Source organism: Rhinolophus ferrumequinum, chromosome 4 (assembly GCF_004115265.2).
Source record: "Rhinolophus ferrumequinum isolate MPI-CBG mRhiFer1 chromosome 4, mRhiFer1_v1.p, whole genome shotgun sequence".
Taxonomy (NCBI): Eukaryota; Metazoa; Chordata; class Mammalia; order Chiroptera; family Rhinolophidae; genus Rhinolophus; species Rhinolophus ferrumequinum.
In genome coordinates, this window is record NC_046287.1 from 94,394,217 (window position 1) to 94,414,242 (window position 20,026).

General features: G+C 32.9%; 1 protein-coding gene across 1 annotated transcript in view; it reads right to left on the reverse strand.

Annotated features, from left to right (window-relative positions):
* NBEA (neurobeachin) overlaps positions 1 to 20,026 on the reverse strand; it is a 658,659-nt gene that overhangs the window by 584,244 nt on the left and 54,389 nt on the right. The window contains 3 exon segments of the mRNA XM_033103847.1: positions 2,064 to 2,159; positions 2,399 to 2,499; positions 5,997 to 6,228. Of these exon segments, the coding sequence (XP_032959738.1) occupies positions 2,064 to 2,159; positions 2,399 to 2,499; positions 5,997 to 6,228 (429 nt within the window).

Consider the following 20,026-nt stretch of genomic DNA (forward strand, 5'->3'; position numbering starts at 1 on the left):
ACTAAAAAACTGCTTGGACTAGTAAGTGAGTTTAGCAGTCTCAGAATATAAGGTTAATATACAAAAACACCTACTGCATTTCTATATACCAGCCACAAGCCATATAGAATATTTGTGAGTAAATGTAACAAAAGATTTTTAAGACCTGTGTGCTGAAAGCTTTGTATGCTGAAAACTACAAAACATTGAAAAAAATCAAAGAAAATCAAATAAAGATATACACTGTGTTTATGAACTGGAAGATTCAACATTGTTAAAATATCTATTATCTCTAAATTGTTCTATAGTTTAATACAATCAAAATCACAGCGGGCTTTTCATAAATTTGACAAGTTATTCACAAGTACATGGAAATACAAACAATCTAGAATAGCCAAAATTATTTTTAAAATGAAGAACAAATTTGGAGTACTTATACTACAAAGAACTATTATACAGCTACTATTGAGACATTGGCATAAGAATAGATGCATAGGACAAAAGTGAAAATAGAAAGTTCAGAAATAGATCCACACAAACATGGCCAGGTAGTCTTCAAGAAAGGCTTCAAGGTAATCAAATGTGAAAAAAAATTGTCTCTTCAACAAATGGTTATGAAGTAATTCAATATCCATATACAAAACAAATAATCAAAGCTTAACCTCCAACCTTTCCTCACACAACATTAAAAATTCAGTTACAACATAGTCCAGGGGATGTAAAGTACAGCACAGGGAATATAGTCAATAATACTGTAATAACTATGTGTAGTGCCAGGTGGGTACTAGACTTATCAGGGGATCACTTCATTAATTATATAAATGTCTAACCACTATGCTGTGCATTTGAAACTAATATAAAATAATACTGAATGTCAAGTGTAACTGAAAACTAAAAATAATTTTTAAAAATTCACACAAAAGGATCACTAACCTAAATATAAGAGCTGAAGCAACATAGCTTTTAGTAGAAAAAGTGAAAAAATGTTGTGACTTGTTTATACTGATTTCTTAGATTACAAAAGCATTGCCATAAGAGAAAGATTTTAATTGAACTTCATAAAATTAAAACCTTTTATACTTCAAAAAATACTGTTAAGAAAATAAAAAGGAATGCCACAGATTGGAAGAAACCATTTGACAAATACATATCTGAAAAATTAACTTATACCCCAAATATACAATAATCTCTTAGGATAATAAAATAAAACAACCAAATTTTTAAAAATGAACAGAAGATTTGAACACAAACATCACAAAAGAAGATGAAAGAATGGCCAATAAACACATGAAAAAAATGCTCCACTTCGTCAGACATGAGGTGATACAAAATTAAAACCACCATGCGGTACCACTACATAATCATTTCGATGACTCAAATTAAAAAGATGGACAATGACCAGGATGCAGATCAATCATGATTCTCATACACTGCGGATGGAAATGCAAAATTTTCCACTATGGAAAGCAATCTGCCTTCTCATGAAAAAAAACACACACTTACCATAAATCCCAGCAATCTCTTTCGTATGTACTTATTACTCAAGAGGTAAGAACAGATGCCCACAGAAGATCTATGTTCAAATGTTCCCTGCAGTTTTATTTACAATATCCAAAAACTAAAAACCCAGCTGTCACTCAACTAGTCAATGGATAAAGTGTGGCATATCCATAAAATGTAATACTACTCAAAACATAAAGGAACAGAATAAGCTACTGGTAAGCTACAACATGGATAATATCAAAAGCATTATGGTAAGTGAAAGAAGCCTGACAAAAAGGCTACATACTGTGTGATTTTACTTATATGAAATTCTGGAAAAAGCAAAATTAAACCACAAAATAAATCAGAGGTTGCAAGAGAAAGGAGCTGGGGAGAGGAGATTGGCTTCAAACAGAAACAAGCGAATTTGGGGGAGTGATGGAATTGTTCTAAATCATGATTGTGGTGGTGGTTACCAGACTATTACAAACTCATCAAACCAGACTTTTTAAATGGTGAATTTTATTGTATGTAAATTATACCTTCATAGAGCTGACTTAAAAATATATAAATAAAAATAAACATATGTATTTTAAACTTACCGCAGCACTACAACCAGGGAAATTGAAAAAAGTATCAGGACCATGTCTTTGTGGCATCTGATTAAGAACCGATAATAATTTTACTGCATGTCTTGGCTGAGGAAACAAGAAAAAGAAATGTCATTGTACAGATTTAGCAAAAATACCTAATATATCACGTTAGCCACTGAACTGCTTTCTAACTAGAGAAAATTAATCTCAAATCATTTGCTTAACTCTTTAAGAGGAACAATTTCCATTACAAATTCAAGTTTACAGCTCTCTAGAGACAAATTGTTGAACATTAAGTATTAATGCACTGATACTGAATACTTCTCCCTCTGACCACAGCTTACCCAGATTCCACTTTCTCCTCGAAGCATGCTGAACAAAAGCTTCAACTCCTTCACAGTGATGCTGTAGCTGGCAAGAACCCCCAACATATCAACTAGAAGATCTTCAAAGGAAAATAAAGTTATTCTGAACTCTAGTCATGAGCTGCCATCTGTCAAGGTAATACACTTTTTTAAAGAACAGAAGTTATCAACTGTCATTTTACATATATATGTATATCTAATATAGCTAAACATCCTCATGAATAATCATTCTAATTAGTTAAGCTAAAAGAAAACCAAAAAATTAAATTTAAGTTTTAGGACTTTTTTCCCCAACAGATTTCCATCTCCATTAACTTTTCTTAGCAAATATACGCACTTTTATGAGTTACCAGAATAAACATACACATACACACACCTGGCTGCATTCAAGGAAAGGTAGGCAAAAATATGCAAAGATACAAGGACTGAACATTTTAAATTAGTGACCATATTTTCTTTTAGAACATGTTTCTGAAATACTCTTTGGCACATTAATAATTCTGAGCATTTACTCCTTGCCTGGCACGATTCCAAGTGGTTTACATGTATTAACGTCACAAATACTCACAACAAGCTTATGAGATAAGTACTATTACCATAACCCTGCTAAAAATTAGGAAAGTGAGGCTTAGATCACTTAGTTACATTGAGTAAGAACACACTCCAGTAAGGGGTAAAGTTAGAATTTGAAAAGAGGCAGTATGGCTCAAGAGCCCTCATTCACACCCTAAATGGAAATATCATTTAAATGTATCACTAGTGATATCCATTACCCTAATGTATTTATGTGCATATAACAGACACACCAGCTCCCCAAATAATAAAAAATATATACATTTAATCTCATGTCCTTAATTACTTTCTCATCTCTAAACATTGTGAGCCATACTTCTATCAATTTTTCTTTGCAAGAAATTAAACATCTAAATACTTTCACCTCATTTTCTTTTTTCTAAGCACTTCCTAAGAATTAAAGATACTACACAAGTTATTACAATCAATACACATATACATTCTAAACAATTTATCATCAATTAATAAATAATCAAGTTAGGATAACTTGAAATAATTAGTTATTGATATATAATATATATTATCCAATATCATAGGTTAATAGCTGGAATTTGAGACTTTAAAAATATTACGTTTCAAAATTGAAATGTAATATGATTATTTTCATCAATAAATAGCTGACTGATTTCACTTAATGTCACAAGAATAAACAATCTCTATGATAAAATTGTGACTATGGATATGTCATTTTTGAGACAGATCTTTTAATGAAACAAAATGTTCAACCATTCAAGTAACAAAAACATTCAGTTTCTACATATTAGTCAGAAGATCTGTTTCTAAGAGAGAATTCTAGATAAAAATCAAACATCTTAAAACCCTAAGTTAATATGAAGTATTTTTAAGCAATTAGCTTCAATGGCAATCTTCATAGAAGATATCTTAAAGGTTCACCTACAAATACTTTTTAAAAAAAACTAAGATCTATTTACAAACCTTTATCTTATCTCCTATGTATATCACAAAAAAAGTGATCTATTAAATTTGTGTTTAATGATATAATTATTAAAATTTCTTATTTATTGTGCATGTAACATAACCAAACAGCTCAGTTAAATTTTATAACAGGTCATCTTTTCTGAACAAGATTTTTTTAAAGGAAAAATATACTAAAACTATGAAATTCTCTTACCAATTTGCTATGAATATTAAGTTTAACCACCTTCTAGTGTTACTTTCACATCATTAAATGAAAAGTACCTCTTTGAACTTAACATACTACAAAAATTCAGAGGAAAAACTTAGTGTTTTGGTGATTAGTTAGTACCATGTTTCCCCAAAAATAAGACCAGGTCTTATATTAATTTTTGCTCCAAAAGACTTATTAGGGGTTATGTTCATGGGATGTCATCCTGAAAAATCAGGCTAGGGCTTATTTTCCGATTAGGTCTTATTTTCGGGGAAACACGGTATGGCATCTCTACTAAGGCAGAGGTACTTTCAATGCTTAAAATAACAAAATGTAAAAGTTTTGTTGTCAGTATTACTGAGAACAAAAGGTAAGAGAATTAAGAAGCTTTATATAATACAAAATGTAAAAACATGAACTTCTGTGGTACTATCACTTTTACTATCACCTCACATCTCAATGCTCATGAATTATGTACCAGTTTATCTACAAAGCACGTTACTTGTGGCTCATTTTGTAAAATGCACTCTAAAAAGTGGTAATCAATTTATTACTTACCAAAAATAAAAAATAAAAAATAAGGGCTTAAACTCAGATAAAGGATTCAAAGATCATATGACCATCTATAAAACATGTGTACATACATGCTTATACAAATTCCTGTTAAACAATGCTAGAATTTACAGAAATGGTACATCTACATTAAAAAGATGTTTTAAGTTTGAATCATATTTTTCTTCAAGTGAACCATTAGCAACCAATATAGACAATGCTAAATCTTTCTAAATAGAGATAGATGCCACTATGAAAGCAATTAGAAATTATTTTTAATATATAAGAATAAAAAAAAAATTTTAATATTGTTTAAATTTAAAAAGCATTCATCTTTAACCTGTTCCTCATTCCATTCTTTACTGATTAATGTTTTGCTCTACTAATATTAAAGCATAAGGCAAAATATCATAGTGGGTTCTCTAGTGTCTAAACTATATTTAAGGATTAGATATGATACTGAAAGGAGTCACATTAGCACTTTTAGAATTATTAAAACCCTCTCATGTCAGAAGAAACTTATGCTTAAGATTCATGGCTGAAGAGAATCTACATTTTGAACTCTAAACTTCTTTTCTGGGAATGACTGTTGTTCTAGAACCATCTTTCAAAACATTTCTACTGAACTACATCTAACCACAGAAGAAAATGAACTTGAAGAAGGTAAAGGTCTGGTGGGAAGAACCATAGATTTGAAAGTTATTCTTTGAAATAACACATAACAAGCACAAAATTTAAAAATTTTATCGTAAATTTCATGCAAATTTTATATTCTATTACATAATATATGTGTTTATTTTCATACAAAAGTTTCTCCAAAAAACTTTCAAAGTAAAATGGACACTTCAAAAAAATACAACATGCTGAATTATCCTAAGACTTTTAGTTCCTCTTGTCATAGTTCCATATAGGCCAGATTAAAGAGCATGGATGGAGCTCTGAGAATTTGTTAACTGCTCATTACACAGAAATATAATATGTATTGTGATATTTTAATTGTGTGCAGGTTTAATTAAATATTACATAGAAAGGTATTGCTTATTTTTCTAAAAGATTTCATAGCACCTGTTTCACATTATTGAGATTTTTTTCTAAAACCTGGGAAAGCAAAATTAGTGATTACGTTTGTATAATACAGAAGAAATTATCTGCTATTTGTCAGGTTTTCTCTTAATATAAAAGGCAAATTTTCCATCCATTTCTATTCGTCTATTTTAAATCAAGGTAGCTTCAACAAATCCATATTACTAACAGAATATAAAGAGAAGTACATGAATCTTTATAAACATTGAAATTATACTTTCCTGTCAGATAACCTCATACCTGCTATCATGTCATCTACAGCACTCATTTTCAGCAATACTTGTTCAATTAGCCCAACTTCTGTGCTAGTCTGTAAATTCCGAACACTTTTTCGTAGAATGGCTGTAAACATGCTCCATATTTCTGCTTGACATGTTACATCACAGTGCTCCAAAAGCTCAGTCATGCATGTTATACTCTCAGCATCCTGGATAATAAAATTCATCTCCAAGTCAAATTCTCCACCAACCAGCTGAAAATAAACAAAAAGGAACAATAAGTAATGATAAGGTGGGAGGTTATTTGTAACAACAAAATAATACCAAATATTCAACTAGCAAAAAAGTATAGTTAGTCTAAAAAATTTCATGTCTTCTAGTCTAAAACTAATTTTGATAAAAATGTATAAGCTACAAAAAACTGAAATCATGCTATAAGACTGCAAATTAGCAAAGAGAAATGCAATTTTTTTTTTTTTAATGGACAAAGGTGATTTCACATCTAGAAGAACAGAGTAAAACAGCATATGACTACTGAGTGGGATTCAGGACAAATTCCTATAAAAAGGAGTTTGACTCTTAAAAGTGATAAACACTAGAAGATGCAGAGTTCACTAAGGATAAACGTTAAGTAATAATATGAAAATGTTGAAATAATAGAATCAATGTTTAAAAAGAAGTTTAACAGAGAAATACCTAATATTTTGTAATACTTTTTAAAGAACTGTGAAATGATAAAGGTGAGTTAACAGCAGTATGTTTGACTTGTGGCATTATGCCAAATAAGTCAAAAGTATTACTCTCCCTTTCAAATGCAACTTTAAGTAGAGTGACAAATACACACAGAATAATAGATATAATATAATGACACACTATTCTCTACTGATCAATACTACATGAATTATTTATTATATACAGTTATTCTTAACATTAACAAACTGGATGTCTTCTTGGTCTAGAGAATGGAAAATTTAGGAAGACAATAATAGCCATATACAAAATACCTGATAATTTTGAAGTTATTCATTCATTCGTTCAACAAAAATTTTATTAAAAACTAGGACTTACTGTTCTAGGAACTAGGGACATATCCATGGACCGAAAAAAAATAAATAAATAAAACCAGCCCGTGCGTTAATACTACTAAATTCCAAGAATAAAGATGTACATATGTATATAGTATGCATACTCTATCTAAAAAAAGATTGAAGTTGGCTTACAAGTACATAAAGCATAAAAGAAAACATAAATTGTGAGGAGTTGGCAAAGAGGAAACAAAGGAAAAGTAAGATTAGGGCAGACAGGGACTAGAAATTAAATTCAAAAAGTAGAATTAATTTTCCATCAATGAAAGGGGTTCATTACTATAGATGAATGACCACATGGTATGATAAAAATGGGATAAATAATATAATAACAATACTACCACCTAGCCGTACATTTAGACTATTCTAAGTGCTTTACACATATTTTATGATTTAACTCTGACTACAATTTATGAGAAAGACAGTATTATTACCTTCATTTTACAGATAAGGAATCATAGGCAAAGAAAGTTTAACTAAGTTGCAAAAGATCACAGAACTAATAGGTAGAGGATCCAGAATCAAAACCCAGTAAGTCTGTCTTCACACAATCCATACAAGCAATAAAATCTCATTTAAGAATATTTTTAAAGTCTTCTAAAATTTAAGAATTTAAAAACAAAATATTCTCAAATTTCATAATAAACTCTATACACATTTTTCTCTGTAACAACTGCAAAATTCAACTTTATAAGAAACTAGCCTTCATGATGTCTTCTGACCTGTTTTACTATGGTTAACGTCTGTGGTTAACGGCTGGTTTTCACTTCTATGTATGAAACGACTTCAACTCCTCCTACTACTTCTGGTTTGTTAACAATAACCACTACAAGGGCGGTTGACTCTGAATTTAGACTTCCTGGATTCAAGTTTTCAAGCTGCACAACTCACTTGTGGTGTGACCTTAACGACGCTACTTCTCTAAGCCTCAGTTACTTCATCAACAACATGGGAATAAAAGTTCTTATGTAATCTGGTTTTTATAAGGATGAAATAAAGTAACTGGGTCATAAGCACTTAGGAACAAAGTTAGGCCATATACTTACAATTTAGTTAAGGTTAGCTAGTATCAGTTATCTTATAAACCCAGCTTTGAGTTAAAGGATGTAGTCACCTGATCACATACATCGAAAGTACATGAAATGGCCAGCTTAAGCCTTAAATTTCCATCAAATGCTAAACTATTATGGATTAGGTACTCTCTTAGCTATTACTTGTAGATCTATGAAAACCAACAACATTTTCACTATGCCATAGCTTTACCAAAGAACTGCTTGCTTATTCATTATTACAAGTGCAATAGATTTGTGTGACAACTATGAACCTTGTAGACCAGTGATTAGTAACTCAGAAGATGCTCTCTAGAAGTGAATCATATAGAGAAATAAATAGGTTGGAAAAGCAGTGATGTGGGCACTTACTAATTGAACTATTAGAAGCAGATTCCAAGGTTAAAGCCTATCAGCCTCTGAATAAACCTGTTAAAAATTAGTATTCACTAAAGTAGAGGAACACTGAAGAATTTTTTCAGACTAATCTAAACGAGTTCTAAGTGCTTTAGCATAACCTGGTATAACCAAGAACCATGATAAAATGTGGTTATAAAACGCTACTAACACAAAAACACTAATTCAAAAGATACTTGTACGTACACCACTATGTTCACTGCAGCATTATTTACAACAGCCAAGATATGGAAGCAACCTAGGTGTCCATCCATAGGTGAATGAATAAAAAAGATATGGTACATACACACACACATACACACAATAAAATATTAGTCAGTAATAAAAAAGGATGAAATCTTTCCATTTGCAACAACATGGATAGACCTAGAGGGTATTATGCTAAGTGAAATAAGTCTGACAGAGAAAGACAAATACCATATGATTTTACTTATATGTGAAATCTACACAGAAACAAAACAAACGAGCAAACAAAACAAAAAACAGATCCACAGATATGGAGAACAAATCGATGGGTTTCCAGAGGGAAGGGGGGTAATGGATGAAAAAGATGAAGTTGAGAACAGGTACAAATTTCCAGTTATAAAATAAATCAGCCACAGGGATGTAATGTACAGCATCATAAAAAAATAGTCAATAATATCTAATAACTTTGCACAGTGACAGATAGTTACTAGACATATCTTATTGATCACGTTATAAGATATATAAATTGAATCACCATGTTGTACACCTAAAACTAATATAATATTGTATGCCAACTATACTTAATTTTTTTAATTACTGTACAAAAATTTGGATATAAAATGTTGACGTGGAAATATCTTCTGAAAGTATTAAGTTTTATAATTATTAGCAGTTTAAATATCTTGTTTATTTTTTTAAATATAGAGTCTTGGAATATCTCTGTTTTGAACCTTATATTATTAGGATCATATGGGGTAATTCGGTGTTCATTGATTAGATCAAATTGAACAATTATTAACCAGTTGGATTTCTTTGCAACTTACTCTGCTGAACAAACTCCACACTAGACAACATTGCTTCTAACGTCCCAATTTGACACCCTAGATCCAGCTTCCTCGATTTCTCATTCCCTACCTACTGTCATAAAGAACATTTCTGCAATGCCATCTCTCACTTCATCTAAAACTCTTCAGATGCGTTACTAACAATGCGTGGCACAGGGTTCTCTCCCACCTCTTAAATTTGTTAACTTCCATTAAACCTCCAATTATCAGTTTAGAGATCACTTAATCCAGAAAGCTTCCCCAGTAACCACAAAGATGACCTTTCTCTGAACTCACATTATGATCCATGCACACCACAGCTATCATTGCATGACGTCATAGGTGTTTACAGCTTTCTCTCTATGTCCCATATTACAATAAGCTTTGTAGGGGTAAGGACCATTTCTATCTAACTACCGACTATTTCTACACACTAGCACCCTATCAAGCCCAGTAAATTATTCAGTATTTAACATGGAATGGGTAGATGGTAGGATGGGAGAACAGAAGGGAGGAGAACAGACCCGCGGAAGGCTTCACTAACGCATAGTCAGTCACCAAGCTGGAAGCCAGACTTTCCACTGACCTCGACTCCTCCTTCAGCAATGAATTGCTCCTATTGCCATATAACTTATTTAATGTTCCAAAATGATCACAAAGCCAAAAAAGATGTTTTCTCATTCCTCTTTATACCCCTCAATGGCATTACATTTTTTTCTATCAATACATGGAAAATACGTAAGGTTTCACAGGTAAAATTCAGGAGATTTGTATTATTGACTAAGATGATAAATATACTACATACAATTGTTAAAATCAGTCTTAAATATATCTCCACTACCAATTTCTAATTATTTTAAAGTGAAACTACTTTACAACATCTTTCTTTGAAAAAGAATTGTAGGAGTGACATCACCAAAAAATGGCAGAGAGGGCAACCCCAGGGTTCTGTCTTCCTTAAAAAACTAATGAGCTGGCAAAAACTATCAGACTGAACTTCTAAAGAATTCTGGAATCAAGTCAAAAACATAACGACCACCATCGGAAGACTTGGTGAAGAAGCAGCCACTGTTTTGTGATAAAAAGCATTGTTCCACCTGGAATGGCCCACACCCCAGACTAAAAACAGTCATGACAACAACAGTCTACACTGTAGTGAGGGCAGCTATTCCCACAGGGAGCCGCAGGGAACTTGTTCTCAAAACTTGTTGTGGTGGGTCTCAGCTATCTGACGCTCCCGTAGGACACATACAAAGAGTTCCTTTTGTTTCAACCAACTCAGAACATCCCCAGGGCGGGGAAGCTTTTGTGGACAGCATTCAACAGCCCAGGTATTAGCTGCATCAGTCTGGGATAAGAGATAATAGTTGGGACAAGCAATAGATAAACCTGGAAGCCTGGGAAGGAAGAAGTGGGGAAAGGAAATACATGTGGGTAAAAGGTCTTTTAAAAGCTCTCATGTACACAGAAGAATTGAGAAAGCCACATTCATGCTCACAGCAAATTGCATATTCCAAAAATGTCTTAAAAGACCCTAAGCTTTCACCTATAGGAAGTAAAAGCTAAGGCAGAGTTGTAAACAGCCTGACTAAGAACTGAAGGAATATCCCAACACATAGCAAGTCTGCAAAGATGGAGGGAGTATTTTCTTCTATTTGCCTTTCTTTGGCTCCAGGCACTTAAGGTAAAACTGTCAAAATACTCGCCCGCTCACCACCAAACTAAACAGAACACAGACTTCAGCGGCACACATGACAGAGAATACAGACCTTCGGAATACAGTTTAGAAAAGTCACTAACCAAACAACCGACAACAGCAAGAACAAACACAAGAAAGAAGTGAGAAGAATCTGATTTCCAGAGTTTCCAAATTACAATATTCAAAACGTCCAGTTTACAACACAAAAATCATGAGAGAGATGCAAAGAAACAAGAAAAGATGTCCCCTCTAAAAAACAGATTAATGTAATGTTCAAAATTCGGTAACTACATTTATCTTGATTATCTTCTCCCTCTATTCTGTTTTTCCTCTTTTTTTCTTAGTGAACAGATGTCTTTTTACTGTAAGTCAATCAAAATACTTGTATAAACAGATATAACCTAAATAACAAAGCTCTTGAACTATGAATTTCTAAAGAATATATCTTCAAAATAAAGCAATATTTATATGAAATTTCACAAAAATGAAAATGTGGAAACATAATAAAAACTGTCATTTTGTGAACATTTATTATGTGCTGAGTAATTTATGTACATGGATAGCCTCCTTAATTCTCACAACTTTGTGAGATGAGTATCTCAAACAAGAAAATTGAAGTTGGCATAAATAACTTGCCTAAGGTCCCAAAGCTAATGTCAGCCGCAAAATTTGTTTTAACTTGTCAATGTCATAAAGAATTAAGAAGTGTATCTATACCAGAGAGACCACCCCCAGGACATAAATATGTACCTCCACCAGTCATCTAACCTTCAAGATCTGCTGTTAAACATTAGCCTAAAAATTAAGGACTTTTAGATAAGTGTTTAGTAAATAACAGGAAAATATAATTTGGTTGTGAACATAGTAACAGTTAATGATCCTAAACCCAGCTGACAAACTAAGTAAAAAAAAAAAAGTACTTGTTTGTTTCCTATCTCTTTCACACCAGTCCTCTCTACAAAGTAATATCTATTGGCAATCTTTCTGTGGTATAAAAATAACTATACTCAAGAGTATAACAAATGCTGTTACAAATACAATCCAAAAAACTCTAGGGAAGGGAGGAGAAAACAAAGGGAGTGACTATCATACAATAAGTGACTTATTTAAAATATATTTTAAACAACATACAGTTGATTAAAAGCAGTAAAACTACCTTTACAATTGCATAATATGACTATAACGAACACATACAGTACACTTGGCTGCTTACATGTATCCAACTGACATGTAAGATGAAGTAAAAATTAGAAGTGTTAATTAAATTACCAAACCATATGATATTAAATTCTAACTGCTAGCCTAACACTGAAAACCCTAAGAAATCCATTTCATAAATAAAAACAAAATAAAGACTTCTACAGACAAATGAAAGCTGAGACAACTCATGGCCTGAAGGCTTTACTACAAGGAATGTTAAAGTAACTTCTTCCAGCAGAAGGAAAATGATACCAGATGGAAATTTCAAATGCCACAAGAAATTGACTAGTGCCAGAATTGTTAAGTCTGTTGTTAAATACAAAAGACTTTTTTCATTTTGAAAAACACTTTAAAAGATACCTATTTGAAGCAAAAAATAAGCACAGTATATAAGGGATTTATGACACATTTAGAAGGAAAAACAACGATAGCAAGTGCACAAAAGACAGGAAAGGAGAAAGAAATATAAGTGTACTTTTAAAAGGTTCTTATCCCATAGTTGAAGTGGAATATCATTTGAAGGCAGAAGGCAGTAAGTTAATAATGCATATTGTAAACTCTAAGGAAAAAAAAGCACTAAATGTAAAAAAAGAAATACTAAAGACCTTAACAGACACCTTATTGAAGAAGATACACAAATTGCAAATAAGATTATGAGAAAATGCTCTCTCCGTATTACATGTCATCAGGGAAATGCCAATTAAAACAATGAGATATCACTACACACCTTTTAGAGTGACCGAAAACACTGACAACACCAAACGCAAAAGTGGAGCAACAGGAACTCTCATTCATTGCAGTTCAGAATACAAAATGGTATAGCTACTGTGAAAGACAGTTTGGTGGTTTCTTACAAAACTAAATATATTCTTACCATAAAATCTAGCATTATGCTCCATGGTATTTACTCAAAGGAGCTGAAAACTTGTGTCCACACAAAAATATACAAACAGATGTTTATAGCAACTTTATTCATAACTACTACCAAAACTGGAAAGCAACCAAGATGTCCTTCAGTGGGTTAATGGTACATACAAACAATAGAATATCATTTAGCACTAAAAAAATAAGCACTATCAAGCCATGACAAGACATGGCGGAATCTTAATTACACATTACTAAGTGAAAGAAGCCAGTCTGAAAACACTATATACTGTATAATTCCAACTCTATGACATTCTGGAAAAGGCAAATTATGGAGACAATAAAAAGAGCAGTGGTTGCCAGGGGTTCATGAAGAAAGGGATGATGAATAGGTGGAGCACGAGGATTTTTAGAGCAATGAAAATATTCTGTATGATACTATAATGGTGAATACATGTCATCATATGTTTGTCCAATCCACAGGATGGATAACACCAAGAGTGAACCATAAGGTAAACTATGGACTTAGGGTGATTATGATGTAATCCTTTAGGTTCGTTGACTATGACAAATGTACCACTCTGGTGGGGGGTGTTGATAACGGGGGAGATGCTATACATGTGTGGAGGCAGGGGGTATATGGGTAATCTCTGCAGCTTCCCTTCCATTTTGCTGTGAACCTAAAAAAAAAAAATTGAAGAAACCAATATGTATAGTTAATAAATCAATAGATATAAAACATCATAACAAATATTCAATTAAAACAGGACATGAAAAAGGAAGTGAAACAAAAAGAAAGATATGATAATAGAAAATAAATAGCAAAGGTAGCCAACTGAAATGTGGCCATATGAATTACACTGATGTAAATAATCTAAAATCATCACTTAAAAGGCAGAGATTGCAACAATGTATAAAATATATATAGCAAGCTCCAACAGTATTCTATACACCCCACCCCTTCCCAAAAAAAACTTGTAGAGGTCAGAAAACTTTTTCTTAAAGGGCCAGACAGTAAAACTTTTAGACTTCCAAGCCATATGGTTTCTATTCTAACTACACAGTTCTGCATTTGTAACTTGTAACCAGCCACATACGATATGTAAATAAATGATAAGGTGTGGCTGTGTTCCAGCACTCCTTAATTATAAAGTTTATAAGTAAACTTTATTTATAAAGCCAGGCAGCTAGCACATAAGCAAGAGTTTGGGGATAATGGAGAAAATAAAATAAGCATTTTCTAAGACAGGCACTTATAGAGAGACTCTTAAGGAAGTGGGGCCTATGCACATCCTCTGCATCAGTTCTGAGTTACTGTTCAGTTGCCAATCTGTTGCTAACTCAGCTCAAGGCTGAGTCATGAACATCCTAGAGAAACTGCTGCATGAACACACACGGACTTGACCTCCTCCTTGAAGTTTCTGCCCCCTCCTTTACAAATTGGAACTAAACCACCCCTGTTAACCTAGCCAGCAATCCTCCATTTGCATGGAAGAACTGCACAAGTGGTTTTGTCTTTATAAACCGTGCCTTTCTCTGTTCTCTCTGGAGCACAATCTAGGTTGCTACCTGAATCTGTATCTCCCAGGTTGCAACTCTTTTTCCTCAAATAAATGCTTTTTGTTCTTTTTTACAGGGTGAACCTCTACTGTGGTTAACATTGCCAACCCCCAGAATTAAAGAATAAAGAAACAGGTTAAAAGCAAAAGGATGGAAAAAGACACACTATAAAACACAATTGAAAATGGTGTAGCTATACTAATAAAAGACAAAGTAGACTTTATAAAAGAAATAACCAGGGATTTTCTATAAGGAGAAACGGCTTGATTCATCAAAATGACATAGCAATCCTAAGTATGAATGCATCTAATAATTGTAGAATGCACCTACTTCAAAAAGTAGGAAGCAAAGTCTAACACAAATGAAAAGAGAAACAGACAAATCGACAATTTAGTTGGCAATTTCAATACTTCTCTCTATGTAACTAGTCGATTTAGTAGACCAACAAACAATTTCTTAAATAAATCATTAAGGATATAGAAGACTTAACGAACATTATCAACCAACTTGAATTGTTATACAGGCATATAAAACACTCCATCCAACAACAGTAAAACATATACTTTTCAAGTGCACATCAAGTATTCACCAAGATAAGAATATCCTGGGATGTCAATAAAAGACATCTTAATGAAATTCAAAATTCTGGTCACAGTAGAATTAGCATAACAATCAGTAAAATTATACATCAGGGAAAAAAAAACCAAAGTATCTGGAAACTTATTCTAAATAACCTCTCGGTCAAAGAAGGAGTAACCAGGAATTCTCTTTTTAATTTAACTAAATGAAAATGAAAACACAATGTATCAAAATTTATGGGATGGAGATAAAATAGTGCTTCAGAAAAATTTATAGCATTAAATACTTATATTTCTAAAGAAGAAAGATTTCAAATCAATCATCTCAGTTTCCACATTTAGACTAGAACAAAAAGAGCAAATTATACCCAAAGTAAAACAGGAAAAGACAATTAAAATGAGACGAATCAAAGATATAAAAAGAGCAAAACAATAGAGGAAAATGATGAAACCAAATGCCGGTTCTTCAATTTATCTAGCCAGATGAATCAAAGTGTGTGTGTGGCAGGGATACAAATTAGCACAAAGGAGTCATCACTATAGAGCCTACATACAGTAAAAGGATAAGAAGTGATCCTGCTAAATAACTCTACCTATAAATTTGAGAACTTAAATGAAAAACACAAATCATTTCAATGATATAAACTACCAAAGTATGCTTAAGAAATAGAAAACTTAACTAGTCCTATGTTAATTATAACAATTAAATTCGTAGTTAACAAAACTTCTCACCAACAAAACACAAGATCCATATGATTTCACAGATGAATTCTGCTGATTACTTAAAAAAAAATAATTACTATCAATTCTACACAATCTTTTCCCAAAATTTTAAAAAGAACACTTCCAAACTCATTGTGGTCCAACAATACCATGATAATAAATCTAGAAAAGCCTATCAGAGGGGGGAAAATAAAAAACTAAAACCAAACAACCTCATGAACACAGACACACACACACACATCCACAGAAAAATTAACAAAATATAAAGCAAATGAAATCCAGCAACACATTAAGAAAACAAGGAATTATACATCATGACCAAGTACATTCATCCCAGGAATGCAGGTTTATATTACTAATCAGCATATCAAACAATGTAATTCACCCTGTCAACAGACTAAAAACAAAAGCCATAAAATCATTTCAAAAGACACAGAAATGTCATTTGAAAAGATTCAAAACAATTTATTAGGAAAACCAGGAATATAAAGAAACTTCCACACCATGATGAAAGGCAGCTATGAAAAACCTACCACAACATTATACTTAATGGTAAATGACGGTATTCTCCTCAGGAATGAGGCAAGGATGTCTTCTCCAACCACTTATATTCAGCATTATGCTGAATACATTTGTAAGATATGTAAGCTTTATAAAATTGAGATTATTTTCAAAAAAGAGAGAAAATAAAACTAAAACCTAAACATGTAAAACTGTTATCATCTGCAAGGACTGGAAGATGTCAATTCCACCCAAATTTTTACACATTCCTAATCAAAACTGTGGCTGTCTTTTTATTAGAAATTCACAAGCTGATTCTAGAATGCATATGGAAATTAAAAGGGCGTATATTAGCCAAAACAAATCTGAAATAGAACAAACTTGAGATGCCCCAAACTACCACATTTTATGACTATTAAAGCCACTTGAATCAAGACAACATAGTACTGCTTGCTATAAGACTGAACATATACATTAATAGAACATAACAGAAAGTCCAGAAAAAGACCCAAACAAATTTTAAAAAATCAATAGATCAATTATAGACAAAGGTATCAAATAATGGGGAAAGAACAGTATATACAAATAGTGAGAAACAACTAGACATCCATATGTCAATAAATGAACTTTGACTCTTACTTTATACCATTCACAAATGTGAGAGTTAAATTTATAAAACATCCTTGAAAAAAAATTTTTGACTTTGGATTAGGCAAATATTTTTTAAACAGGCCCCAAAAAACAAAACTACATTAAAAAATGATAACTGGACACTTCTGCAAAATTAATATACTATTACAAAAATGAAAAGACAAACCACAGCTTGAGAAGAAATATTTGGAAATCATGTATCTAATAAAGGACTTGTCTCCAGAATATATAAAAAGCTCTCACATCTTGATAATAAAACGACAAATAATCCAATTTTTAGAAAAATGGGCAAAAGATCTAAACATATTTCAAAAAAAGATGTAAGAATGTGCTATAAGCACATGAAAAGATGCTTAATATCATTTGTCATTAAGAAACACAAATTAAAACCACAAGTAAGCTACGTTACATACCCACTAGATTCACATAAAAAACACTGACAATACCAAGTGTTGAAAAAGATATGAAACATTTGGAACTTTCACACATTTCTAGTGTGAATACAAAATGACACAGTCACTTTGGAAAACAATTTGGCAATATTCTTATTATGTTAAACATACATTTACCCATACATCCCAGTAATTCTTCTCTTAGATATTTACCCAAGGGAAATGAAAACATAGATCCATGCATTTTTACCATAATGTTCTACAAATGGAAACAACCCTACTGGAAACAACTAGAAACAAGACTCTCTTAAGTCTAGTTCCATCACTTTATTTAGTAATTTAAAAAAAAAGAACAGTGTAGCTTGTGAACAGCAAAGCCCTACAGCAGATCTCTACTTCCTTTGCCTCTGCCCTTTCCACCACAGCTGGATGACTTTTTTAAAACACAAATGTCACTCCTCGAGCTTAAAGCCCGTCAGTGGCTTCCCACCACTCCTATAACAGAATATAAGCTCTTTCCCACAGTCTGTAAAACCAGAATAAATCTTCATGTCTACCTCACCAATTTCATCTCGGGTTGCTCCCCACTGTTCCCCTTTGCTAATTAGAGACTCCAATCAGTCAGATTCTGATCCCAGGCCTTTTGCTCACTATTGCCTCTGTATGCAGTGTTCTTTCACTGGTTCTTTGAATGATGTGAAAAGTTGACAAAAGCGGAGCCATTTTAAACAGAGCTAGAGCAGTCATTCCAGAGGAACTCTATTACATGTCTTACTCCTTAAAACCTTGGAATGTTTGAACTGGGCAAAAAGCCTTAGCGCTAGGTCAACATTGTCTTATAAACAACTCTTTATAAAGCTAACAGGAAAGCAGACATCCTGACCATAAGAACTGATGATTATGGACGTTCTTTAGAATCAGTAGCCAGCCAGGTATAGTTAAGAATAACCTAGCTTCTTAGCACCAACAGAAAATCCTTTCTTCTGTGCATGTAATTATTTCCCTTCCTTTTCTCATAAAAACCTCTTGCCTTCACTCCATAATCTGGACATAATTTGGGAATCTGGTTGAATCTATGGCCCCAATTGCAATTATTTTTTTATCTCAAATAAACACTTGTTGCCTCTCACTTTGGTGTTTAATTTTTAAGGTTAACAATGACCAGCTCTTTCTGATATTTCAGGTCTCAGTCTCAACTGCCATCTCTTCAAAGAGGCATTCACTGACTGCTCTACCTAACGCATGTCTCCATTAGTCTATATCAGAATATATTATTTTATTCATAACACTAATTACAATCTAGACTTGATTTTGTGTTTATCACCTGTTTTCCACAAAAAAACATAAGCCCCTAACGGACAGAGTCCTAGTCTTACTCTCCATTATATATCCTAATGCCATTATATATCCCCAGTGACTGGGTCATGCAAGAGGACCAAGAAATCCAAGTAGCTAATGAATCAATTACAGTCATGCACTACTTAACAACTGGGGCATGTTCTGAGAAATGCACTGTCAGGCAATTTCATCATTGTGCAAACATCACTGCATGTACTTACACAAACTGGATGCTACAGCCTCCTGCACACCCAGGCTGTATGGTACAGCCTATTGCTCCCAGACGACAAACCTGCACAGCTGTTACTCTACTGGATAATGTAGGCAACTGTAACACAATGGTAAGTACTGGTGTACCTAAAAATATCTCATCATGGAAAAGGTACAGTAAAAATACAGTATAATAGATTTAAAAAAAAAAAAAAACGGTACCCCTGCATAGGGCACTTACCATGAGTGGAGCTTGCAGGACTGGAAGTTGCTGTGGTGAGTCAGTGAGTGAGTGGGGAGTGAATGTGAAGGCCTAGGGGAAAGGACTGTATGTATATACTGCAGACAATAAACACTGTACCCTTAGGCTACACTAAATTTATTTTAAAATTTCTTTCTTCAATAAAGCAACCTTAGCTTATTGTAACTTTATAAACTTTAAATTTGTTAACTTTTCTACTCTTTTGTCATGACACTTAAGCTTAAAATAAAAACACATTATACAGCTGCACAAATTTTTTTTCTTTATATCCTATTCTATACGCTTTCTATTTATAAAAATTTTTTTCACTTTTTAAATTTTTTTGTTAAAAACTAAGACACAAACCCACACATCAGCTGAGGCCTACACAAGGTCAAGATCATCAACGGTCTCCCACCTCCGCCTCTGGTCCCACTGGAAAGTTTTCAGGGGCAGTACCACCAGGGAGCTGTCATCCCCTATGGGAACAATGCTTTCTTCTGGACGGCCTCCTCAAGGACCTGCCTGAGGCTC